This window comes from Cyanistes caeruleus, chromosome 4, assembly GCF_971803275.1.
Source record: "Cyanistes caeruleus chromosome 4, bCyaCae1.hap1.1, whole genome shotgun sequence".
NCBI classification, from domain to species: Eukaryota; Metazoa; Chordata; class Aves; order Passeriformes; family Paridae; genus Cyanistes; species Cyanistes caeruleus.
This window is the reverse complement of record NC_141704.1, coordinates 57,947,224-57,972,579: the sequence shown is the minus strand read 5'-3', so window position 1 is coordinate 57,972,579 and position 25,356 is coordinate 57,947,224. Positions and strand designations below refer to the sequence as shown.

General features: G+C 47.9%; 4 protein-coding genes across 18 annotated transcripts in view; 2 read left to right on the top strand and 2 right to left on the bottom strand.

Moving 5' to 3' along the window:
* Positions 1 to 8,775, bottom strand: part of DENND2A (DENN domain containing 2A) — a 64,858-nt gene extending 56,083 nt beyond the window's left edge. Inside the window, exons 1-2 of one of the 4 annotated variants that reach the window (XM_086884933.1) lie at positions 6,771 to 8,775; positions 5,816 to 5,976 (exon numbers count right to left, since the gene is read on the bottom strand). The gene's annotated coding sequence lies outside the window, so the exon portion shown is untranslated. Of the gene's footprint in view, positions 1 to 5,815; positions 5,977 to 6,553; positions 6,707 to 6,770 lie in introns of those variants that run through there. The other 3 variants (XM_086884928.1, XM_086884931.1, XM_086884932.1) reach the window with 3 other exon arrangements.
* ADCK2 (aarF domain containing kinase 2) lies at positions 842 to 9,777 on the top strand. The gene is made up of 8 exons (XM_023929989.2): positions 842 to 1,771; positions 2,440 to 2,586; positions 4,122 to 4,250; positions 4,923 to 5,018; positions 6,782 to 7,009; positions 7,875 to 8,003; positions 8,118 to 8,171; positions 8,728 to 9,777. Exons 1-8 carry the CDS (start codon positions 842 to 844, stop codon positions 8,869 to 8,871), a joined length of 1,857 nt encoding a protein of 618 aa, XP_023785757.2. The 3' UTR covers positions 8,872 to 9,777.
* Positions 9,778 to 10,000: 223 nt separating this feature from the next.
* LOC111936854 (uncharacterized) lies at positions 10,001 to 22,914 on the bottom strand. 10 transcript variants are annotated; one of them, XM_086884941.1, is made up of 12 exons: positions 22,815 to 22,914; positions 22,686 to 22,779; positions 21,482 to 21,803; positions 20,380 to 20,471; positions 20,020 to 20,197; positions 18,630 to 18,858; positions 17,497 to 18,065; positions 16,444 to 16,585; positions 15,066 to 15,310; positions 13,319 to 13,485; positions 12,636 to 12,885; positions 10,001 to 11,829 (listed from the first exon to the last, which is right to left on the bottom strand). In XM_086884941.1, the coding sequence occupies exons 3-12, from the start codon at positions 21,551 to 21,553 to the stop codon at positions 11,605 to 11,607; spliced, it is 2,169 nt and encodes a 722-aa protein (XP_086741067.1). In that variant the 5' UTR covers positions 21,554 to 21,803; positions 22,686 to 22,779; positions 22,815 to 22,914; the 3' UTR covers positions 10,001 to 11,604. The 10 variants fall into 10 exon arrangements, with proteins under 10 accessions (XP_086741067.1, XP_086741074.1, XP_086741066.1 ...); XM_086884948.1 differs by adding an exon at positions 19,511 to 19,656 and having other exon boundaries at positions 22,686 to 22,832; XM_086884940.1 differs by having other exon boundaries at positions 22,686 to 22,847.
* Positions 22,851 to 24,045, top strand: NDUFB2 (NADH:ubiquinone oxidoreductase subunit B2). 3 transcript variants are annotated; one of them, XM_086884962.1, is made up of 5 exons: positions 22,851 to 22,978; positions 23,086 to 23,230; positions 23,307 to 23,391; positions 23,846 to 23,877; positions 23,963 to 24,045. In XM_086884962.1, exons 1-3 carry the CDS (start codon positions 22,905 to 22,907, stop codon positions 23,379 to 23,381), a joined length of 294 nt encoding a protein of 97 aa, XP_086741088.1. In that variant the 5' UTR covers positions 22,851 to 22,904; the 3' UTR covers positions 23,382 to 23,391; positions 23,846 to 23,877; positions 23,963 to 24,045. The 3 variants fall into 3 exon arrangements, with proteins under 3 accessions (XP_086741088.1, XP_086741087.1, XP_086741086.1); XM_086884961.1 differs by lacking the exon at positions 23,846 to 23,877; XM_086884960.1 differs by having other exon boundaries at positions 23,846 to 24,045.
* Positions 24,046 to 25,356: the final 1,311 nt, after the last annotated feature.

The following is a 25,356-nucleotide window of genomic DNA, read 5'->3' as shown; positions in this document are numbered from 1 at the left end:
TCGCTCCGGGCATGGAGCGTCCTGTGCTGCCCGCCCGGGGAAGCGGGGTGCCCGAGGGAGGCGGCGGGGCTGCTGGTGTCGAGGCTCGCAGGGCAAAGCGGAGCTGAGTGACAATCTGGCTGCGGACTGAAAGATTTCCGGGGAAACGTAGAAAGTCCTGACTTGCTGTCACTGTCCAGTAGCTGTCACTGGCACGGCTTCCCGAGGCTGATCGGGTCACAGGCTCATCGCGGGAGAGCACCTGGCCAGGAATGCCTTAAACCTGCAACACGGCTTCCATCCCCTGATCTGACACTGGGTATTAGGGAAAGGTTTTTTCATCCGGGGGGGTCAGGCACTGGAACAGGCTCCCCAGGACAGTGGTCACAGCACCAAGCCTGACAGAGCTCGATAAGCGTTTGGACAACGCTCTCAGGCCCGTGGGGTGACCCTTGGGGTGTCCTGTGCGGGGCCGGGAGCTGGACGCCATGATCCCGACGGGTCCCTTCCAGCTCAGGATATTCAGTGTTTCTACGATTCAAAACAGATGGAGGTGTGAAGGTTCCCGGCCCAAGCGCGGCCCCTTCCCGCCTGTCCCCGTCCACTGCAGCCCGGTTCCGAGGGGACGCTCCCGGTGCTGAGGGGACAGCTCGGGCACGCGCCTCCCTCACGGCGCTCGGGTGCCGCCCGCGTGCCCGCGCGCGAGCTCCCGCCAGGCTCTCGCTGCTGGCCCTTTAAGGGGCGGGGCTTTTCCGCGCGCCGGGGCGCCGATTGGCTGGGCGCGGCCCCCTTCCGCCCCCTGCCCCCGGCGGGGCCGGAGCGGGAGGCGGGTGCGCGCGCGGTGGTGGCGGGAGCGCGCGCGATGGTGGCAGGCGGCGCCGCGCGGCTGCTCCCGCTCCCGCTGCTCGCGCGCGCCGCCGCGGCCAGGATCCGGCCGACGCTGCCCGGGCGGGCGGGCGCGGGGCGCTCCGGGCCGCTCGCCGGGCGCTGGGGCTCCCTGGCCTTGGCCGTGCCCGCGGCCGTGCCCGCCGGCACCGGCTGGAAGGAGAGGCCGGGACAGCGCGGCCCGGCGTGGGCGGCGGTGCGCGGCGCGGAGCGGCCGCCCCGCGGGCTGCTGCGGCGCTTGGCGCTGGTGCTGCGGCTGGGTGTCCGCGCCTGCGGGCTCCTGCTGCGCTTCGGGCCGCTGCTGCTGCTCTACCCGCTGAGCCGGCTGTGGCCCGGCGTGGGAGCGCGGTGGCTGCGGCTGCTGCGCAGGGCGGCCGAGGCCGCCGGCCCCACGTGTGTCAAGCTGGGCCAGTGGGCCAGCACCCGCAGGGACCTCTTCTCGGAGGCCTTCTGTGATGAGTTTTCCAAGCTGCACGTCGAGGTGAGCCCGCACCCGTGGGGCCACACCGACGAGCTCTTGCGGAAGGCCTTCGGTGAGGAGTGGAGGGGCGTCCTCAGGTTCCCGAGCCGGGAGCCGGTGGGCTCGGGCTGCGTTGCCCAGGTGTATAAAGCCTATGCCGACCTCGCTGCCATTGCCGGCTCCAGGGCCAAGGAGCTGGAGCCACGCTCGGAGTTCAGGTCCGCCTTTGAAGCGTGGGAAGTGTCAGGCTTTAGAGGCCTCCTCGGGTGGCTGAGAAGGAGGAAGAGCAAGGAGATACGGGATGAGAGGAGCAGGGAGGAACTGAGTTCTGCAGACTGCTCCCAGGGAAGTCCCGTGAGCAGGATGTCCCTTATGGAGCAGGGGGCCAAGCCGCTGCTGAATGCAAATCCGTCACCAGCCAGACACCTCGTGCCTGTAGCCATTAAAGTAAGTCTTGTGCCTGAATGGTAGATGTGTGGGAATGGAGCGTGCTGGATGAGGTCCGTCACATTCTAACTCCCGTGGAGAGGACTAGCTGGCTAGGCCCAGGTAGAGCAAGAAGGGATGCTGTCTCTCTCGGTGCTCTTTTGTTCCAGCCAGCCACAATCCACTTGCGGTGGCCCCAGCTCTTCCCGGACGCAGAGCTCAAGATTCGATGTGGCACGTGGGTACAAAGAATGCCTCCAAGGGCCCAATTTACACTAAAAGAATCAGTATTAAGGTTGATTGCACCTTCCAGACAGCAAACCTCCTTCTCTGCTCACATGAAGAAATCTGGAACACAAAAGTGTGTTCCAGCAAAGTTTATTTAAAGAAACCTTATATTTGAGCAGCTTCAAATACTAATCAGGGACAGGGCGAGACTGAAAGTGGTGAAGAATGTCTTTGGGCGCGACTGTAGTCTCCAGCACAGATACACTGAATTTGACAATGATACAATATTTCTCTATAATCTAATCAATGGCAAAATGTGGGTTCTTCTGAGGACTAGCCAAGGAAAGTGGTTGGCTCCCATTCTAATAAAGCTGGGTTCTGTATATTTGAGATGTATCACTTGAGCTGATGGAAGTTGAGAGTCTGGGGGATTGATGTTGCTACTGCTCATTCCCGTGCAGGTATTGCACCCTGGGCTGGTCCACCAAGTCCAGATGGATCTGTTTCTCATGAAGATGGGCAGCCGCATCATTGGACTTCTCCCTGGGTTCAAGTGGCTCAGTCTGACAGAGATTGTGGAGGAGTTTGAGAAGCTTATGATGCAGCAGGTATGCACCAGGCCATGGTCCCCAGCTACTGAAACAAAACTGCTCTTTGTCTTGCTGCTGGCTGGCTCTAGCTCTGTTCACACCACTGCATTTTAAATGGTCAGATGAAGGCTGGCTTGTTCTTTATTTCTGTTCTTTAGTCTAATCAAATCACATAACGTTACTGTCAGAGAGCTTATATGCTCACAAAGTAGCAAAGCAATGAAAAAACATCTTTATTAGATCTAAAATTATTTTTTAAACTTTGAAAATGATGTTTAGACTTTGAATGTGTTTTCTAGTGGACAGCCTGAACAGCTAGCTAGTCATAGTCACAATCCTTTTTGCAGCATTGTGAAAAGTGAACGCTGGTGAGATTCCTTAGAAAAGAATTTCTCCAAGCAAGTGCTCAGGCATGTGGATTTTTTTCTATGGTTTTACATGTATGTTTGCAGTCTGTACTCACTAATCATGTTTTTTAGCACTGAGATAGATAGATATAGGCATAAATAATGTTTTCACAGAAGTTAATAACACATTCTACTTTGTATTATCATCAGACTCACAGTGTCAGTAAAATTTTGCAAACAGATTTGAAAGCATCCTGATTTACTAATGTCTTCTAAAGACACAGTCCTGAAATATTGCTACTATCAAACTGACAAAAGATCTCACTGCAGGCTTAATTAGGCTTATGTTTCTATAAAATGAGCCATTATCTGCTAATTTCATTTTTGTATCTAGATTGCAGTGTCTGAAGTCTGTAACAAGCTTTTGAAAACCTTAATTATTTTCTACAATTGCAAAACCTCTACACAGGAAATCCATGCTGGGAACTGTTGACTGTAGTCAGATGTGACTCGAGGTCATTTGTACCAGTTTGGCAGAGCTTGGGTGGATGTGCAGAAGAAAGAGGGTTAGGAGAACATCTGATAGGCTCATTGTAGCTTTTTCCCTTTGAATGAACAAGAAGTATCCCCCACTGCCAGACAAGAGAGGTGAGGCAAGGTTATCCTGCCTCCTTGAGCAGTAGCAGACAGTAGGAGAGATGCCCTTGTGTCAAGACACTGGCTCACTGAAGAACCAGGGCCTGGACTTGGCATAGTGGATTATTTTGTATGTGTTACATTAAATTTCTTCCTGATGTGGCTGCCTATCCATCAAGTGAGGCTGGGGCTGCAGTTCTTCTATCTTGTCTGCCTGCCTTGCATTTGGACAGCAAGCTTTGGTTCAGGATAGATTCAGTTTAGGATCTTGTTGTATTTTTGAATTTAGCATGGTCCTGGTCTATTTTGAGACACCATGCCTCTAGTAAGGCACCCGTATTTTGAAGGTGCTTGGCTGTGGACCATCCATTACCTGGTCTGCTCCTCTTCCATCAGGGCAGCTATGAGCACGCAAGAAGCACCACTCTTATTTTGTTTCCATTCTGGCTTTCTGACTAGTTGTGTTGGTATTGAGTATTCAATACTCAATTGAGCAACTCACACGGGATCCTGAAGATCTAATCCTAGTTGAATCTAATTTCCAGCCTGCTTTTCTGTTTCTCCCTTGAGATTGACTTACGCTACGAAGCCAGAAATCTGGAGCGCTTCCGACAAAATTTCCTAGATGTCGATTTTGTGAAGTTTCCAACCCCGCTTTGGCCCTTGGTAACAGCAGATGTTTTGGTGGAAACATTTGAGGTAAGAATTGCAGGGTCTGGGTGCGATGGTAGCAGTGAGAAGGCCCCAAGGAGAACATGTCAAGGAGATGTTTCTTTCTGAGAGGGAAGGATCAGAGGCAGAAGGATGCATTTTTCTTATTTTCTTAAGGAGATTGATGTCCTTCCTTAGAGTCTCTTCCACTCTTTTTGTTTGCAGTCAGTGCATCCCTGAAGACAGATAGCAGACAACTGCATATAGAAGTGAACACTTGGACTGAAACCAAGCAGACCAGCAGTGTGTCCAGCCGCCATGTGCCTGTGCTTTGCAAACCACCACACTTAACCTCTCCTCTGTGGTGGGTCAAAGAAAGGAGCTCAGCAATCTGACACTTTCTGATCCTTGATTCACTTCCCTTGTGGGAGTGAACTCCCTGTTTGAGTCACAGACCAAAGCTGCTCTCAGGCTTAGTTTTCCTGCATGTGGCCCTGGCAAGGGTGTTTCTGTCCCTGGAATACCATCTGTCTTTCCAAGGAACAAACCCTTGGTTCTCTCACGTTCTCCATCACACTAGGTACAGCCTCTTTCCTTGCCCAAAGGCAAGTCCTTTCTAGGCTATTATCATCACCTTCCCCCAACTTGTGGCACCCAGGTAAAGGTGTATTTGAAGGTGGGATGCAGCAGGTGTTGGACTCAGCTCTGTCTCTGTTTCAGGAGAGTGAGCCCATTTCACGCTACCTGCATGTGGAGATTGACACGGAGCTGCGGCAGAGACTGGCCAAGATGGGCATGGACATGCTGCTGAAGATGGTAGGCACTTGGCTGGGGCTGCAAGTGAAGATTGTTTTCCTGCAGAACTATTCAGTTTGGGTAACAAGACAGTATGCTTCCTACCTGTACCCTGTGTGGGTAAAGCCTGGGCTGGACACCCCTGTTTAGGCTCTGAGACAGGGCTGTGCCACTGCAGAGGGACCATCTGCCTGCACACAGCAGGACTGGCCTGTGCACCTCGGTCAGCCTTTGCTTAGGACACCACTCATCCATTCAATGAATTTTGCCTAAATACCTTAAAGTGCAACATTATTAGCAAATGTCACATGCTCTGCAGGGATTGTGGATGTGATTAAGGGAAAACTGCTTTCTTCATTTATGAACTCCTCTAAAACTGCCTTTTTTGTTAGGGAGAACTAAATCTGGAGTAAAGACAAACAAACCTGGCCAGATTCAGCTTCTGGCTAACTACTTGTTCTGTAGCTGAAGTAATCCCAAATTATCTGTAAAGGAGCGTTGAGAGAGTGGTACAAGTGTCTTGTGAGGAGCCACGAGAACCAGCAGGGAAGAGTTGCAAAAGCTCCTGACAGTACTGAGTGTGTGGGCAGTGTGTGTCAGATGAAATGCTCCTGCTAACTGCAGCATTGTGCTAGGGCAATAGTGAAACTCCAGTTCTGGTTCCAGGTAGTATGACAGGCTCTGAAATAGCTTTTACCACTCAGAAAAGCAATGCTGGAACCAGAGTAGTTTTATGCTAAGATTGGTTTCAAAATGTAAGAATAGAAAAAAATTAAAGAGCGAAGAAACAACATTATGTCTGTACGTAAAACAGATACCTCTTTCTTGAGTACTCTGCAGCTCTAGTCCCTTGCTGTCCTGGACTCTCCATTTCAAGGGCTGTAGTAGAACTAGAAGAGGTGCAGAAGAAGGCAGATAGGATGATTACTCGTGTGGAATGGCTTCCATACCAGAATGGTGAAATAATTTGGACTCTTAACTGTGGAAAGAAGACAGATGAGTAGCTTATGACAGAGATTAGGTAGTCATGAGTGCACAAGAATGAATATGGGTCTATTGTGTAGGGTTTCTCAATAAGGAGGACATAAAATTAGCAGAAGTCATTCTTTCCAGGAAACACCGTATTTTTTCACAGAGCTCTAATTATTTAGATGGCAGTTGAACAAATTCATAGGAGAAATCCATGAGCTACAAAGATAATCTCCTTGGGGCAGGAAGGCCCAGGTTGCCAGGAGGGTTGTGGGGGTGTGGGAATTACTTTTTTGTTCTTGTCCTTTTGCCAGTCCTTTCTGGTGCTAATTGCTAGCAGAGTCAGAGAAGAGCTACACAGATTTATTTCCTCTTCTCTTGTTTTCCTTACTTTTCAATACACTTGCAATGTGGGTTGGTGTCCTGCACTAGACAAACTTAACCATTCACTATAACCTTTGCCACTGAATGGCAAACGGCCTATTCTCACTGCTTTACTCTTTGCTAAGGCCCACCAGTGTGCCCCAATTTAGGGCTGATTGCCAAGGGGCACTGCCATTCCCTGCTGGGGCTCCTGGCTGTCCTACCTGACCTCCAGGAAACACTGGATTTCTTCACACAGCTCTGAGTACCAGCGAGTACCAGAGCTGGTCTCCAGCAGAAGCCACCTGCTGTGGTGCCGCCAAGGGTGGTGGTGCCCCGTCATGGTAACGGTGGAGAACAGGCCACAAACAACCCTGAGCCGTTTGCCTGGGGGCTTTGGTGTGACCAGGTTTGCTTGGAACGAGCTGCTCTCACACTTACCTGTCCTCCAGATCTTTGTTGACAACTTTGTCCACGCCGACCTGCACCCCGGGAACATCCTGGTTCAAGGCACGGCCCGGCCGGAGCAGGCGGGTCTGAGTGAGTCCCTGGCGCTGGAAGCGCGGCCGCCCCCGCGGCAGCTGCGCCTGGTGCTGCTGGATGCAGGGATCGTGGCGGAGCTGCAGAGCGCCGACATGCAGAACTTCCGCGCCGTGTTCACAGCTGTGGTCCAGGGACAGGTGAGGCCCCTCTCTGGCATGGGGCTGGCAAGCTGAGGCTGGGGAAGGGAGATGGCTGCGGATGGCCAAAGGGAGAGTTTCCTATTTTGCCTTAAAATGGTAAGAGGGACGAGAAGCCTTGCTAGCATCTTATCCCCAGACACAGGGAGAAGCTGCTCAGCTGCAGCAAGGAGGCTGCCAGAGTGCAGCAATTTCAGGGCCCCAGGAACTAGAAGGGGCTAAATGGGAAGCACTGGCTGCCCCTTCCTGGTTAGGAGTTCTTTGACTGTTAATGCCATTTCTGACTTAACTAACTTAAATTAAAATTAAATTCTGACTGCCAAGTTAGAATCTGTAAGGTTTTGCTAGAGAAGAAGAAGGAATGGGTTTACATCTGCCACACGTTCCCCTCCCCAGCCTTGCTGCTGGAAGGCCTATATGCCTTCCTCCTTGTTGCTGTTGTCAGCATCTGTAGAGGAGAGGAAGGGAAACAGGTGTGTGTGTGGAGGGGTCTGACCTCTGCTAGGCTCCTCCATATCAGGGCAACTACATTATCCTCCTCCCTCCTTGAAACTCACTGTTAGATGGACTAGAGAACCCAGGTCTGGTGTCTCCTGTTCATTCTGAGAATAAGCATTGTGCTCCCAGTTGCCTGTTGCTGTCTCTCAGAGCTGCAGGGTGGAGGGCTCACTGACACACCTCAAAGAGGGACACATTTTGTCTTGGTCTGCCAAAGCATGCTGAAGAATCCATGCTAAACTCTGTATCCAGGCCCATTCTGTGCTGCCAGGGGCACTTCTCAGCAACCAAAAGCAGTAACTGCAAGCATCTGATTGCAAGTCCCTGGTGATCAGGTTCTGATTGTGCTGCTGAACTTGTTTCTCAGGGGGAGAGGGTGGCAGAGCTGATCCTCCACCATGCCCGTGCCAATCAGTGCCAGGACATCGAGCGCTTCAAGGCTGAGATGGCAGAACTTGTGACCAAGGTCCGGGGCAACACCATTGCCTTGGGAAAGGCAAGTGCACCATGTCACTGTCTCACTTCCCTGCAATTCAGTGCAGCTTGGCACTGAAAACTGCAACAAAAAGGTTTTTTTGATCAGCTGTTAAATTCTCCGTGTGTATTCCAGCTTCAGGTGGGAAATCTCCTCTCAAGTGTCTTCAAACTATTGATGACCCATAAGGTGAGGTCCTGTCCCTGTATGCCTTTAATAGCTGGAAGTTCATCTGGAGAGGGAGAACTGCTGGGAACATGAAGGGCTGACAGGGATGGGGACTGACTTCTGAAACAAACTTCTAGGAGAGGAACCACAGGAATGCATCCAAGTGTTGCAGGCATGCTGTTTCTCAGGTCTTATACACACTCTGCCATTTAATGGTTGATATTGTTTACTAAAAGAGTATTTTTGTAACACATAGTTTTTCCTGCCTTTTTTATAGCCCCTTAGACTGTAGATACCTCCTTATAACTGATTATTTGGGGGACAGTTTCCACAGCTGCAAACAACTTTGGAAATCAAAAGACATATGGTGGTTTGAACTAGGGGTGGTTTGAACCAGGGCTGTCAGCCACAGGACTGCACAGTCCAACTGGTGGAGCTGCCTTGTTGTTTCAGGTGTGCAAATGCTCTCCCCCAGCTTCTTCCCTTCCCACTCACCTTAGGCAGAGCTGGTACTTTGGTTTAAGGTGTACAGAAGAAAATAATGTCCACTGAACCATTCAGTCTGTTGTGGTTCTAGGTGAAGCTCGAGAGCAATTTTGCTTCCATCATCTTTGCCATCATGGTCCTGGAAGGATTGGGACGTTCACTGGACCCTGAACTGGACATCCTGGAGGCAGCTAAGCCACTGCTCATCAAAACTGCAGCTTCTGCCCTCAAATAGACTCCAGTGGCTGCTGCCCTCCCCCTGTGGGGGTTACCTCTGCTGCCTGTGAGCTGACACAGAGCGAAGCTGAAGGTGAGAAGTCACGTGTGCCCCAGGGATGCGGTGTGTAGTGGCTGCTCTCCTCTAACGCTGCCTTCAGTCATTTCAGCCAAGGCATGGGAAGATCAGAAGGTCTATCCCAGAAAGCAGGAAGAATTTGCACAATTGGACATTTCCCCCTCATTGCACAGTTCTAAGAGCTGATGTGCTCTGGTAGTTTTTAAAAACCTCTTCAAAAATATGTTTATTGATCAAGTCTGTTTTAAAATACATCAGGTTAAACATTTAATTTGCTGATTTACCTGTCACTGTGGTATGAGAAATGATGTTCTAGCATCACCTAAGCAACACATTCAGGCTGAAAAAAGCCAGTAAAACTGTTTGTCTTTTGTACTTTTAACTTCTACTTTTATTGTAGAAGTATCCTAACATCCTGCATGTAGCAGTCTGTTCTTTGTCATTTTGGATGACAAAAGCAGACTATTTCAATTTTTTTTCAGACTCCTGTACTCTAGTACATTATAGTAGGAGTTTGGATTATAAACAGCATAATAAAATATTTACCTAGGCAGAAAACCTAATTCCGTAATAAAAAGCAACTTCTGGGAATATTTGTCCTGGTCTTAATTTTTCTGTTTCTGAAACTTAAAGAGGTTTTTTTTTTGTAAAAAAAATCTGTATGATTTTCTCTACTACCCTCCCTGGTGCTCCCCTGGTTTCACTCTACTCAAAACCTTAACTGATATGCAGATACTTAAGGTTTTTTTCCCAGCAGGTTTCAAACCAGAGTCCAAGCATTTTCCTGATGGATCAAAACCACATTGTGAATGCTTAAAATTAAATAAAGCCAGGAGAAGAGCTGGATTACACGTGGCATTTACAGTCAGTTACTTTAATAGCAGTATTAAAATGTTTTTATGGCTGCATTTTAATAGTGAGAAATACAGTCCATGAATGATTGGAAATAGTGTGGTACTGAATATATTCCCAGATGTACCCTGTGTGAAATAGCAGTAGAGCAGGGTCTCTGCAGTGGTCTGTTCTCAGGTGGTTAAGCAATGAAGAGAAAGGACATAAGCAGACAATCTGCTGTTTTATGGTGTTTATAAAGTAATGATTAATAGCACATAAATGAAGTCTGAAAAATAAGTTTAGATTCAGCTCAGTACATTTCATGTACTTCCCTTTAATCACTGCATATTCCATTTCCAAGTACAAAAGGATAAAAGCAGGAGTACAGTTTTACACCTTGTAAGTTCTAGGCTTTTTTCTTTAAATCTAGTTAGAGTCATAAGCAGGCAGAGATTTGTCCTAACTAGCACATGATTTTATGTAAAAGAGAACTCCAACAAGAGGAGAAGCAAGCAATCCCCAAACACTGCCCTAAAGAAAATCTTCATGTGCCAGCAGCACCCATGTTCCCTGTCAGCAGGGTGTGTGCCAGGCCTGGGGCACAACCATCCATGTTCTTGCTGAGCAAATTCCAGCCAACTTTTCCAGACTGACAACAGAGTGGAAACTGTTCCAAATGATGGCATTTCACATCTAAAATGTAAAACTGTGCCTCACATGTAGTTTCCATGATATGAAGCAAGTTATATTTTTTTTCAGACCTTAACTTTGATATTTTGTTTGTGAAAGCCTTCACCTATTTAAGTTCATCTATCCTCTTCCCTCTTTTTTATTTTTTTTTTTAAGCAAAAATCTGAGGATGGCTCATGCACATTTTGGATCCTGAAGTTTAAAAATACCCATTTTAGCTATTAAGGCCTCAGAGTAGTTTGTAAACATCTGGATGAGAGACTTTGTCTTTTTAGGGAAAAGCTGAAGGCATAGCCTCTCCATTATCCGTGGAGGAATGCAGTCTGACACTTACTGCTAGGAAACTGCTGGCCATTCAGAAGATCTGGCAGGATTTCAAAGGAGCTCCCTTTAAGTTTTCTTAATTTTACTTTTTTTTTTTTTTTTTTTTTTTTTTTAAGACACTGCCATTGTAACTGGTGCTGTATTCTAGTAAGAGGCATAAATTTTTATAATGCTCCAGAAAACGTGTATCATGTTTCTAAGTGTACACAGAATGTCAGGCCAAAGCTAAATTTTATATCTAGTTTGGTTCTAGGCATTATTTGAAACAAGGTATCACACATACTGTATTCATTTTAGCATAATTCTGTGTAAAATAAAGATATTTCACATAGCTCTGACTGTTTCAGCAGATAAATTGTGCCATGTCCATTCTCCTTTCCTAAAAACCCATCTGAAATTTCTGGTTACCCAGAGGCGATCAGTGCATTCCCTGTGGCACAGCCACAGCGAATTTTGTACCTCGGATGATGTGAGGGAACACTTCAGGATGTGACCAGCTTAACCTCCTCCTCCTCTTCTCCTTTGGCACTCCACTCACCACAGTGCAATGCACTGGAAAACCCCTCCTTTCTGATGGAGCAAAGGGCCTCTAGATGTGCCCTGCTGCTCCCTCTCGGGGAGGCCAGTGACCCCAGAGAGAAAGGCAGGAAAAGGACAGAGCAGCGGAAGCGCACTCTGGCTGCAGTGAAAGGGAGATGAAACACGTCTCCAGGAATCCTACTGCCACCTGTCACAACTCTGCTCTGGCACACTGACACAGCTGACAAGACACAACAGGCCTGTGAACTGCTCCAGGCCCTGCTCCTGACCCACTGTGCCGCTTCCTTATGCGAGCAGGGATGCCCGGAGCAGCAGAAGGTTCTGTTCCCTGAGGTACTGCTGGAGAGCATGGAGTTTTTTGCCTTCTTTTTCCATCTTCCGATGAGAACTCTCTCTCCTCTGGAACACTCTCACTTTGGCAGCCTGGTGCTGGTTTTGCTGTTTGTCCTGCTCCTGGGATTCTTGTTCTAGTGCTTCCTGCCGGGACTGCATTCTGCTCCTCAGGAACTCCTACATAAAGACATTCAAAACTGTACAGTCAGCCCTCATGCCAAATTTCATCCTCACTTTTCATCTCTGTCCAGCTCTGGGGCCCTCAGCATAAGAAGGAGATGGACCTGCTGGAGTCCAGAGGAGGATCACAAAGATGCTCAGAGGACTGGAGCACCTCTGCTATGGAACCAGGCTGAGAGAACTGGGGTTTTTCAGCCTGGAGAAGAGAAGGCTCTGGAGAGACCTTAGAGCTCATTCCAATGCCTAAAGGGGCTAGAGGAGCTGGAGAGGGACCTTTTACAAGGGCATGGAGTGATAGGACAAGGGAGAATGGCTTTAAACTGAAAAAGAGTAGGTTTAGGTTAGGGATTAGGAAGACATTCTTTCCTGTGAGGGTGGAGAGGCACTAGCACAGGTTGCCCAGAGAAGCTGTGCACGCTCCATCCCTGGCAGGTTGGACTGGGGGTTCTGAGCAGCCTGGTCTAGCGGATGATGTCCTGCCCATGGCAGCGGGGGTCAGAACTACATGAATACAATCCAAATCATCCCACAGTACTAGGATTCTCACTAGTAGAAGTCAGAAATGGATATAATCTATGGCAATTCATTCCTTGCATGCAGAAAGACTCATTTTATGGCACAGATAAGGAATTTTACTTTCCACCTTTCAACGTTATACACATGCCAAAAAAATGTTACCCTTTTTATCTCCAAATGATATAGTTATATTGGATGTAAAACAGGTGAAATATACAAATACTCCAGATACTGACACTGCTGGAAACACGGCAGAAGAAAAAAATAACTTCTGAAAGTGCCCTTACCAGCCTTTCTTTCTCTTTCTCACAGCTGCTTTTGTTGCTTTCTGCCTGCAACTCCTCTCTCTTCAAATGCTGTGTCTTTAAGAACTGAAGCCTCTGCCTTGCCTTCCTCTCCTCCTCCTCTCGAAAGAAGGATTCCTTCCTGCTCCTCTCAGCCCCAGCAGCCTGGAGCAGTGCCATGTGCTGCAAAGCTCTCTCTTTGTGCTCCAGCTGTTTCTCCAGCACTTGCAATGTTCTCTGACGCAATTGTTGCCTGTTTCCAAAACAAAATTTCTCAAATTTCCCATAAAGAAAGAGCAATAAAAAGGAGAGACAGTGCATAAGACACAAAGCAGATATTTTGGCAATCCTTGTTCAGTTAATAGTCCAGGACTCTTTGTTCGGTTATGAGGATTAAGCCTGTGTCCAGAACAGAGGTAGCAAAAGCCCCAAATGGGCTGGTGCCTGATGTCAGCACTTCTGGTCTGAGAGCAGGACTGAAAGAACTTGCCCTTGGAGATAATGTACCCACTCCCTCACACCTCAAGCACCAATTTTATTACCAGTAAGGAAGCACTGTGACCCCTCTGCAGTGTCCAGCAAAAAGCACAATATGGGATGTGCAGGGACTGAAGGAGAGCAGCAGGGAGCAGATGTTACCAACCTTCCAACATTTAGCACAAAAAGCAGTCAGTTCCCAGCATCACCTCTGGCTGTCCCGGCGCAGCTGGCGTCGGATGCCATCTGCCGCTTGCTGCTGCTCCCTCTTCAGCTGCCTCTGTTCCTCTTGCCACCTTTTGTGCTCAATCTTGGCTCTGCTGAAGTCCAGTTCTTTCCACCTCTGCTGAGATGCACCACTAAGGATTGATTTATTCTAAGAGGAAAAAAGCAAGCTGAACCCTTAGTCCCAACAGTATGTTTTTCTAATGCAAACTGTAAACACACAAAACCAGAACAGCCCAGTTTTAATGTCACTCCTGGGACCTAGGAGCTACAAAGGCTCACAAATACTGCAGTGTTGATTCCCATCCATTAAAACAGAGGATGATGCTAAAACTGTAGAAAACATTAGGCTTAATCAACAAAGAGGTGCCTGAAAATCCAGTCTTAAGAGTTCTCCATAGGTCAGTAGGCTGTGCTGTCCCAGTGTTGAGCCAATGCTTGAAACTCCCCAGTCTTTGGGTCAGCCTCTGGATTGGATGGAAAACCCAGGTTCTAACAACAAAACATATATATTCCTTACTAGATTTTATTAGCAAGAGAAATATCTGCCCCCCTCTGGCCAAACCCAGAACATTCCTGGAGTTCTCTGCAGGTGTTTCAACTTCTCACCTCTTGCTGTCTGAGGCTTCTACCTATGCTCAAGCAGTCTTTGTGTCTTCTTCAGTAGTAGCTTCATTTCAATGCTGTGGTGTTGCTGATTTGTTTTTAAATGCACTGTGCTGTGTACAGAGATGAAGGAGCACCTCAAGGCCTCTGTTCACAGTCATATGAAGTATTTATTTTTGTACTCCTTACAGTGCCCTTTATGAAGTAAGTGCAAGTAAACACCACCAAACCTTTAGACAGGTATCGCAGTTTACATTGCTAGAGCTGTTAGGGGCTGGAACAGAGTTCCCCCAAAGCATTTTCCTCTGTCAAATGCATCCTCATTCCTCCTATTCCAGGTGCAGTTAGCTTGCTCCTGCTGTCAGCTGCTCCTCTCCAAACAGAATGTATCCTTCCAGCACTTTCCTGGGGACAACTCAAATACCACAAGCTGGAAAATATTACAGGACTTCCAAGTAATGTTCCTGCCAGTCTTACATAGCATTTTGACTGGTTTCCCTTAACACATTGATCTGTATGGATTCCCAGGGGCTGTAAACAGCTCTGTTCTTCAGTGTATTGCTATTCTTAAAAAAAGAAAAAGGTACCTTGTGAGTGTTTGTGTTTACTGATACACACAAGGAGAGATCAAAGAAAGAATCAGAAGTGTTTTATAGGTGGGATGTGAACAAATGATGTTTTCCAACAGGTAAAGTACCAGCTTAAGGATGAGGAGACTTCTAGTTCCACTCCTGCCCTAACATGAACTCTGCTGTGGGCATCAGATGACTGCCTAAACTTCCTCTTTTTTGCTTTCAGTATCTGTAAAAGAGGAGTATTTATTCTGCTATGTAGTACAGCTGGCTGAGAAGCTTATTTAGAAGATATTAGATCTAACATTAGACCTAACAAAAACATTTTATCAAAAGTGCTGAGCAAAAATACCACAAGTGCCCTGTCCTGCACAATGTGGGTTCCCAAGTGGAGTCCTTAAGTTTCTAATTATGCATAATCATTATTCTACACAGGCATAATTTTTGTTGCTGCAAAAACCTTTGTGAAAGATCAAAGGAGAGAACATTCTCACACAACAAAAACAAATCTCCTCATCCTAAGAACTAAACCTGGTTTGAACCAAATACTCACATTGATGTTTTTGTCTTTTAGAAGACTTGGGGGATGTGTGGATCTCCCAGCCAGCAGGTTGGTGGCACTGTGTGGTCTCTGCACACAAAGGGCTGATCTGATGGTCAGGCTGTCTTTCTCCAGCGATTGATTCACTTGGGCAAAGAAGCTCTGGCACCTGAAGGGAAGCAGAGCACTGCTTCCCAGGGAAGGGCTCCCTTGGGAATGCTGGACTGGAGCTTCTGCCTCTCTGGACTCAAAAAGGCCTTTCAAATAAATTAGGGCAAGGACATATGAGAATATAGGAAACTTATAAAAAGAAAGCAAATTAAAAGAACAAAAGGTCTGCTCATATGAAATATATTCAAGCAAGGATTTTATAACATTTTCCTCTGAGGAAGTGGGACAGTTTTTAGTCTCCACAAAAGAGGCTCCAGCTTTTCAGAAACAAGTTTGTCATTGCATTTAGGCAAGAGTTTTGCCTGGGAAACTGAGTTTTGCCTGGCCCTTCTTACAGCTACTCAGGCTAAAGGATTGTTTACATATCTCACAGACAGGCATGAGCTGCTCTGAGTAAAGATGATAAATCTTTTGACAGGGCAAAGCCTGATGTCTACATCCTGCTGAGAGACAGGAGACATGAGCATGGGCACAACCCTGCTAACACAGCTTTTGAGTAACTGAGAACATGAGCAGAGTTTGCTCACACCTTTCTGCTAAGGACAGGACAGACCTGAGTGGCAGGTGTTGCATGGAATGATGCTGGAATGCCAGCTGGGAGGAAATCTGCACTCCTGTTTGACTTTTCATTCTCCCTCTTCCAGCAGTGTCATAAAGCAGTCACAGAGAAAGCTTTATGCTTTCAGAATCCTCTCTTAGATAGATGCACGCAATTGTCACAAAGCTGACAAGAGCAACAAACTGATCAAAATCACGATCCAGCCTCTTTTGGCCCTTCAGGGAACAAAATTCTACTCAGTGATATTATAAAGCAGTAATTTTCAGCACAGATAAGAGGATTGCTCTGCAGAACAGTCCTGGTGAAATCTTGTTACTATACACAGTCACAGTTAATGTTACATATTAATTTTTAAAGTAAGGAAATTTTAATTTATACTGAGTTCTATATATAGGTTAAAAAACTCCAAAAGCTGCAGTAGCTGAGCTGCAAAAGCCAAAAAAAAATCTTGACTTCCACCTGAAAATTCTTTTACCTTGAGAGAAGATGAGCAACTTGTCAAGCCACAGCACCATTAATACCTATATATAAAGATGACATTATGGTATTTTCTTGGGAAGCACCAAGAATTTTGGTGCCAGATCTTATACATGATGCCATCCTGCACTGATATTATGTGCTAAGTCTTATGTTTGGATAAAGGAGTTATAGTTTCAATACCATGCTCATGTTCAAAATTAGCTTCAGTTTCAGCATCCTGCTGTCTGCTCTCTGCTTCTTCTTTGTGATCTGTCTCCATTAACCAGCTGTCTGTGTTGACAGCAGCATCAACCACAGCATGAGCCATCTCCCTCTGAGGGCCCTAGAAATAACAAGAAATGCAATCATAATCCAGACCTAATAAGGAAAAATATAGGTTTATTTAATGAATTTGCAGCATTAAGATCTTAAGTTGTAACTGAAGCTTAAGAGAGAATGAAAAAAAAACAAATTCTGTGGGAGTTCTTTACTAAAGAAACAACTCATAGGAAATTTCTGATCACTTCCTGAGTTTCCCTATGTTTCCAAGTGACTTAAAGTACTTTTGCCTGAAGGGTCCAAACTGGTACAAAAGAGATCAGGCCAGAGGAGCTCTGGCTGAAAGACAGCCCTGCTTCTGGCACGTGCCAGAATTTGGATTCTAATCCTTGCAGAGCAATAGAGGTAAGCGTGGCAGCAGCTGGTGCATGTGAACCTCCTCCTTACTGATCCTCACCCAGAGCCCTGCTCACAAGCACCAAATCAGCTGCTGAGCACTACATAAGTCTCTTGTGGTCCTTGACTGGGAGAGGGAGAGGGGACACCTCTAACAGAGTGAAGAAGTATGTTAAAAGAATCAATCAAGAGACTGCCTTGGTATGGAACAATCCCATCGGTAATCCTGATCCAGTGTCAAGTCTTCTGACACTTTTTCCTTTTTTTGCCTTTACCTCCTTCACACAGAAGCAGAATGCAGAGGGACTGGGCTATGCAACACTTCTCATATTCTGCATCCATGGAAGAGGTTCTAGAAGCCTGCTCTAGCCAGGGACAATGGCATTATAGCTCTTACCCCAGTCAAAGGAAGACAGTGTAGAGTCCCTCCATTCTTTAGCAGGCAGGCATAAGGACCAGGCCTTAAACCACTAATAATTGCTTACTACCAAGGGTAGTAAACTTGAAGTAACAAAGCAGATATTTATACAAATAACAGACCATATATTAACAGAAGAGCCAGGGTGAAGGACTTTATACCTTCTCAGTTTCTATAACCTCATGATCCTCTTCCAAACAACACCTAACATATTTTGGAATGTTTTCCATCTCCAATCTCTTCTCTTCCTTTTTCTCTTCCTCTCTGGAAACACTTTCTGAAGATGCAATCCTCAATTCAGACAGTTCCTGTTCTATTTTCTTGCTGAGGTTTTCTTCAGCCAAGCTTGCCCGTGGGATGAAGGCATTTTCCTGCTGCACTTTGCCCTCTGCAGGCCGTGTGGGATCCCAGGCTCCAAGGCAGCACTGAGGAAGGGAGGTACACCCCCAGCTGCACTTTGCACAGGGATGTGTGGAACACAGAGCCCCTGGGCAGCAATCCAGGTCCAGGTGACCCTGTCTGTGGTGCCCTGAGGCTCTGTATCCTGGTGCCACAAGATAGGGGTAATCCAAGCTTGAATCTACCACCATCTGCCTGGCTGCTAAAGGCATCTGCAGCTCCAGGATGATGCGTTCGCTTAGGGGCAGGGGAATCCGCAGAGCTTGGACAGAAGACACCTCCTTAGTCTGCCCATTCCAGAAACTCACAAGCACTCCCCTTTCATTGTGTTCTGTGCATGTTGGGGGGAAGAAAATCCAAACAAGTAATGTATTAGCAGCATGTCAAACTGTGTGATTTATCTCCTAGAAAGTAGGAGGTAAAAATATTGACTTGTGTTTCAGACAATTCTGTAACAAATTTTATTATTTTATTCTTACAGGTTTAAAATTTGCTTTTCCTCTGAATTTCCTGTGCGGAGACAGCAAGTATAAAAAAATCTCAGTTGTCACAGGTGGGATTTTACCCAGAAATAGCTGGAAAGTAGACTTACAGATAATCAGGTGACCCTAAGGAGGGTCAATAATGTTTTTTGCTTTGTGTTGGGAGGATGCCACCCCCAACCCCTCAGTTTTTTAGCAAGTTTTCACCCACAGGATAAAGCAAAGGCAAATCCCGTGAGCTGCATTAATTCTGACCCTGCAAAAAGGGCTTAGTACCAACAATAAAAACACGAAGATGAGAACCCAAGCAGCAGCAAGTGAATTCTCTGTGCTGGAGCCTGTTCTCTTCCCTACACAGTGATCAGCACCCATGGCAAGCCCAGCGCTGCTAAGGAAACCGAAACACCCAGTACCTAAAGGTGCCTTTGTGTTCTCCACAACCCTGAGCACAGTGCCAGGGCCAAAACGTTTGGCTGGAGCCTCCCATGGTGCCAAGACCCTGTCCCCTGGAGCAAGAGGCTGTCGCCGGGCGTCTTCGTAGTGGAGAATGTCATAGACAGGCGTTTCCTGCTGGCCATGCTGGACCTTGCCCTTCAGAGCATGACTTTGGTCAAACTCAATTAAAAAGCCTTCCCTGGAGCCCTGCAAGAGTTAAACATGTGGTTTGCAAGGCAATTTGCAAGGTCCAGTTAACAGCCAAGCTTGAGTGCTAAGAGGGAAGTAGCAGAAACCCCAGGAAGTGGAATGTGATCTGGGAATGCAGCTTTCCTCTCCTACCAGGGTTTCACTGTACTGTGTCCATACCACTTTAAAAGTAAACAAAAAGCTGGGGCTTAAAGGGCTGACAGATTTTTTCTTCCTTTCACTTTGGACTTAGATTTTAGTAAGAACACAGTTAGCAGGCTAAGGGAGAACTCTACCAGGAAAACCTCCCACCAGAAAGAGAGCAGCAAAAATAAACTGTGTATGACGCAGCTCACAACAATCAGAAGGATAACAAACAATCCTTCAGCAATCAGAAGGGTAAAAAAAGCAGTAAAAAGTCACAATTCTCATAAATTTAAATGCTTTAATTGAAACCTTTAGCAGTGAGGGCAAGATCTACTGCCAGAATCTCAGCCTTCTCTGCAGATCTTTGAGTGCACTTACACAAATAATACCGTAAGCTCCTACTCCAGCTGATGTCACTTGTGCCTATAGCTGTCCCAGTCTGTTCTACCCCAATCTCTCCTACCCAGCACTGAAGCTTACAGACATCCTCACCCATACTAGCACCAAAATTCATTTAACTAACCTGCAAAATGCAAAATGAACTGGACTTTAAAAGAAAACCTGCAGGGAGGATTTTCCATCTGGCATCCAAAAGCATCTTGCAATTCCCAGAAACACAGATGGAAAAGAGTGAGGAAAGGTCTCAGCTTGGTAAAGAGGAAGTGGACCCTGGAGACAAACATTTTGGATTACTAGTTGCTGCTTTACTAACCAAGTCTGCTGCTAGGCTGGGCAAAATTAGACAATAGGTATAAGAGACCTGTTTTGTCTGTCTCTGAATAAAAACTCATTGTAACTACAAAAACGGATTTATCTCCAGGCTGTTCTTACTTGCAGGGCTCCTCACAGCAAACAGCCAGACAGCACCAGGTAACAGATGAAATGAGAGTGTGGGGAGGCAACAGTGGCTATGAAGTGCACTGTAGCACTGGAGGGCCACCCCACAGCAAGGACTTGGGAGTGGCGAGGTATGGGAAGAACAGAGAAAAAACGATACATAGTCTTACAGCCAAGTTCCCAATAAATAGTCACCTTCACCTCCTGGACAATGTGGCCCAGGTAGTAATAGCCATCAGTTTCTCTCCTTGCCAACACACGAGCTCCCCTCAGGACACGGGAAGCCTCTGAGGACAAACCAATGAAATTCCTTTTGGCAGAGAGTATCAAGGGCATGCCAAAGGGACCTGGGCTCCATGCACAAACAGGACAGCTGTGGAAAACAAAAATACAAGAAGCAATGAAAATCTTGGCAACAGATACTCTGCAACTTACTGCAGTGCAAACAAACTAAATCGATGTGGAATGAAACCCCCACCCTGCAATAACTGTCTTCATTCCCCAGCTCTTTGTTCTCTGCTTTTCCAGTGACCCACCTACAGATTATGAGCTTACTGTGTTATTGGGCATCCTGGCAGCAGAGAGCTACAGGAATCTTTATTAGTTGTGTGGCAGCACTGGACATGTGAGATGGATGTGGAGCTTGCCTGGAAGGGGGAAGGAGGAGATGGAAACAGAAAACGAGCATGATTTTTGAACACTTAAATTCTTAAACAGAAATATTGTCTACAAAGTTTAAATTTACTTTCACTTTATTACTTTATTATAAGTAAGAATCACTTACTAATTCTTCCACCATGTCTTGTGGTACTATGCTGCTTATCTGTAAATTCATCACAAATGGTTTTGATTTTGAGAAATCAAGTTTGGAAAGAAGGAATATTGAAAAAAACCCTCTAAGAACTAGATGATAACCCCCCTCTTGCACCTGGTTTCTATTCAGCTGCTAGGTGTGTAGCAGGGGTGGGCAGCCAGTGACCACATGTGCGTTGCTGCTGCTGCTGTTTACACAGCTTCCAAGCTCCCCTGGCAAGCAAAGCTTAAAGGTCAATGAAAGGACCTGAAGTTAAGGAAGAGTGAAAAAAGTGGGGCTTCAGTCTAGGGGAACAAAGTTGCCTCTGCAGGTCAAAGCCAGCAGTGGAGACATCTGGCCAAGAGCAAGACGGGAAACAAGGGCACAGGGAACAGGATGCCAAGGACTGAAGAAAGGCAGAAAACCAAAATATAAGGCAGTTGGAAGGCAGAACTGGCAATAAAACGATGAAGTTTGTATCAAAGCATTCAGTTTTTATGGAAAAACATAAATTTGGTATAGAGCACGCTGCAAGGTTGCAATATGTTGCACATGGAAAGTAAAAACAGTGGTTGAAAAGTTTGCTGCAATTCCCTGTAAACTGCTGCTGAAAATGCATTAGGGATGCTACAAGGCTCAGAGGAGCAGGGAAACTAAAATTCCCTAACTACACGGCTATCCACTGCTGTTTTAGCTGAGGATATCAGGTGTTTGGGGTGTTAACAGATGGAAAAGATATTATTACTTATTTAAAATACCTTCAGGAGGCTCACAGAAACTCTTCTCCAGCCCTTTGTAGAGTGTTATCTGATAAAGATTCAGGAGGAGCTACAAGTGTGGATTAATCTTATATTGGCATCATACCTTGTCAGGAGGAGCAGGGGAGTGCTGGATTCCTTGAAAGGACTCCCCTGATAGTCTGCCTGCTTTCTCCATTATTTTTTGCTTGCTTCTTCCGTGATCACCTCAATGTCCCAGAAGGCACACCAGGTGCACTACTGCATGCAACTGGTTTTCCACAAGCAGTTGGCAGAATTCCTCTGACCCTTGCTCTGGCATATACTGGTGAACAGACCCACCCACCGGCAGAATGGGTTTTGCATCATCCTCAAAGTGTCGGGACTGAAACCAGGCTGCAGCTCCAGGAGCACTGCCGAGCAGGCAAAACAGGCGCACCGCTGGAAGGCTTGCGGGAGAGGAAAAAAGAGAAAGAACAAAATTCTTAGACACTCAGGTGGGAATTCTGTGCTGGGGATTTCTATGCCGAGGTGTCGCCCCTCCGACAACCAGCCCAGAGAGCGGGAACAGGCTCCGCACCAGCTGCTTCCTTCGCGACACCCCGGCCCCAGGGCGAGACCCGCATCCCGGCCCCAGGGCGAGACCCGCATCCCGGCCCTCAGAGCGAGACCCGCATCCCGGCCCCAGGGCGAGACCCGCATCCCGGCCCCCAGGGCGAGACCCGCATCCCGGCCCCAGGGCGAGACCCGCATCCCGGCCCTCAGAGCGAGACCCGCATCCCGGCCCTCAGGGCGAGACCCGCATCCCGGCCCTCAGGGCGAGACCCGCATCCCGGCCCTCAGGGCGAGACCCGCACCCCGGCCCCAGGGCGAGACCCGCATCCCGGCCCTCAGGGCGAGACCCGCATCCCAGCCCTCAGGGCGAGACCCGCATCCCAGCCCTCAGGGCGAGACCCGCATCCCAGCCCTCAGGGCGAGACCCGCATCCCGGCCCTCAGGGCGAGACCCGCACCCCGGCCCCGTTGCTAAACCACCGGACTGCTCGGGCTGGACAGCCGGGCCGCCCAGGCTTGGACAGAGGGACGCGCTGCTCATTCCGCCCCGTCCTTAAACACCAGCAGCTGAAGCCGTCCTCACCCCCCGGCCCTCCAAAGAGGAGCGGCTTGGCTGGGGAGGTCGCCCCGCTCTGCGCACCCCGTGGGCGACGCCAACTTTTGGGGGAACCCACGGAGAACCCGCCCTTGGTGCCTCCCCAGCGCTCCCGGGTGCTGTGGGGAGCGAGGGGACAGATGTGCGGGGGCAGTGCGTGCTGTCTCCGTGCCCCGGGATACCTCCGTGCCCCGAGGCGAGCTGTCCCCGCGCCGCGGGCTCCTTCGCTTTCCCGGGATACCTCGGTGCCCGGGCTGTCTCCGTTTCCCGGGGTACCTCGGTGCCGGGGCTGCCTCCGTTTCCCGGGATACCTCGGTGCCGGGGCTGTCTCCGCCCCGGAAGGCAGCCGCGCCAATCGGCGGGGCTGTTGCTGGGTGCTGCGGGTGACATTGGGCACGGCCATGGTGGTGGTGGCGCTGGGCCGGGCGGCGGGGCGGCTGCTGCGGGCCGGGGCCGCCGTGCCCGGGCGGCGGCGGTGAGCGGGGCGGGCCGGGCAGTGGGGCGGGCGGGCCGGGGCCGGGGCCGGGGCCGGGGCCGGGGCCGGCGGAGCCCGGAGTGAAGCGGGGCCGTGCTGTGTTGCAGCGCGAGCGGCGGGGTGCACATCCCGCCGCGGTACCGGCAATTCCCGGAGCTGACGCGGGCGCAGGTGATTCGAGGCGAGGTGCTCAGCGGCATCATGTGGTTCTGGATCCTCTGGCACTTCTGGCACAACTCGGACATGGTGCTGGTGAGGCCGGCGCGGCGGGCGGGGGCGGGGGGCGGGGGCCGGGCCCCGGCCGCGCTCTGACGGGCCTCTCTCCCAGGGACACTTCCCGTATCCCGACGCTTCGGCCTGGACGGACGAGGAGCTCGGCATCCCTCCGGACGATGAGGAATAGCAGCACACCGGTACGGCTCCCGTGGCCCCTCCTCACACGGGCCCGGCTCGGGTGCAGCCCCGGGCTCCGTGCCCGGCTCTGCCGCTGCGGGGCCCTGCTCTCAGCAGGTGTTTGTGCATTGCCCAGGGGGAACTTGCCCAGCCTCTGTGCTACAGGAGGCAGCGTCCGCACTGCTCATTGCCTTCATACACGTGTCTCGGGTGCCTGAGACCAGGTGGTCCTGGTTTTAGCAATATTAGCCTGCAGTGTAACAACTGACTTGGTTATGAGTTGAAGCTTACCTTGTACCAGTTCTAAATTATTCTCTTCATGGTGTTCTGTAGACCCAGCATTATCTAACTTCAAAGACACTCTGTTTCTAGAGAGATCTGTCCAGATGTCCCCCTTAAACGTCTGAGGCTTTTGCTTGTTTCCAGTTCTTTAATTACCAAGTCTTTTTTAAGCTGTTGTGTCACACATTACAGCTCAAAACCGAAAGCTTCTACTACTGCTGAAGGTAGCATTGAGGAGGTCCTTCTGCTCTGCCTGCTGGGAAAAGGATGAATGAAAATGTTCTCAGGTTTTTCTTCTGTTACTTTCAGGTTCCTGGAACTAAATGAGGCCCCTAGAACCAAATCTTTGTCTCCTGGGTCCTTGTGTCAATAAAACTGTAAACAAAGTTGAAGCTGAACTGTATTATTTTGTATTTTAAGTAGAATTTTTGGAAAATGACCATGACAGCTTTAAAGCTGCAGTACTTGAGTACACATGAGCTTCTGTAATGCTTGCTTGATAGAGAATGTGTTTGCCCCAAGAAATAAGGTCCATGAGTGTATGGCAGGTAACAGGCTTATCAGTAAAGGCTCTGCCAAATAACCAATGAGGAGGTGAGGGGTAATTGCCACAGAAGCAGGAGAATTTACTCAGAAGAGAACCCAGTCCAGTTGGTCCAGGCTTTTCTCAGGATGAAGGAGAATTCCCCTTTGATATATAAAAGTTCAGAATAATCAAGGTAAAAATGCCTTAGGGCTCAGCACAGCAGTCAAGGAGGCAGTGATGCAGCTTAAGGAAAATGAAGGGAGTGGGGTCTGTAGAAGTCCCTTGATTTTTTTTTTTTTTCCTTCTCTTTCCCTTCCAGAGTTATACCCTAAAGTAACTTTTTCACTCCCTTTAACCACCTGAGTTGCACCCCTCCAGCTTCATGGAGTCATGCATGACACAATCAACAATCTCCTTGAGACTTTTCCATGCAGTCAATCTTTATTATAGCAGTATTCTCATATTCACATCAAGTACATAGAACTTTTTGCCTTTCATATAATACAGAGTTCTTTAAATAACTTTACACTGAAATAGTTTTCTTCAATCTGAATTCAGCTATCAAATTTTAATATGTTTTAAGTCTCCATGCTCTCTAACCAAACTGGACAATATTTCCCATTGTACAAATTTACATGAGAAAAACTCCAAAGTACAAATGAAGGGACAACAAAAGTAAAGGGAGAAGGAACAAACAAGAAAAATAAGTTGTATTGGCAATTACAAGGGAAACTTGAGAAGGAACGAAGGGGAGTTGCCATGACCTACATAATAGGAAACCAAAAATAAACATTTTGTTATGAATTAAAAAATAAATACAAGTTTCAAAACAGTTACTCCATTGTAGATTTTAAAAAGCAGCTATGGAAATCTAATAACACAATGGGTTTGTTTTTTTTTAAGTAACCAGACTGGACCTTCTACTTTGCAGTCATAAGCCCCTTGCAAACCTCTGGTGGTCAAAAAAAAAAAAAAAAAAAAAAAAAGAATACAGCTGAAAGGAATGTGTTAGCACAGAGTTTAAAGTGGTGGGACATACATTTCATTGCACTAAGGAACAAACAAACAAACAGAAGAAATCAAATCTGTATATAAATTTCCCTTTCCTCTCCTTACTACATACTTTGCCTCTCATAAACAAGCCTCTGTATTATGAGGTAATGCCATTGTCTTGACT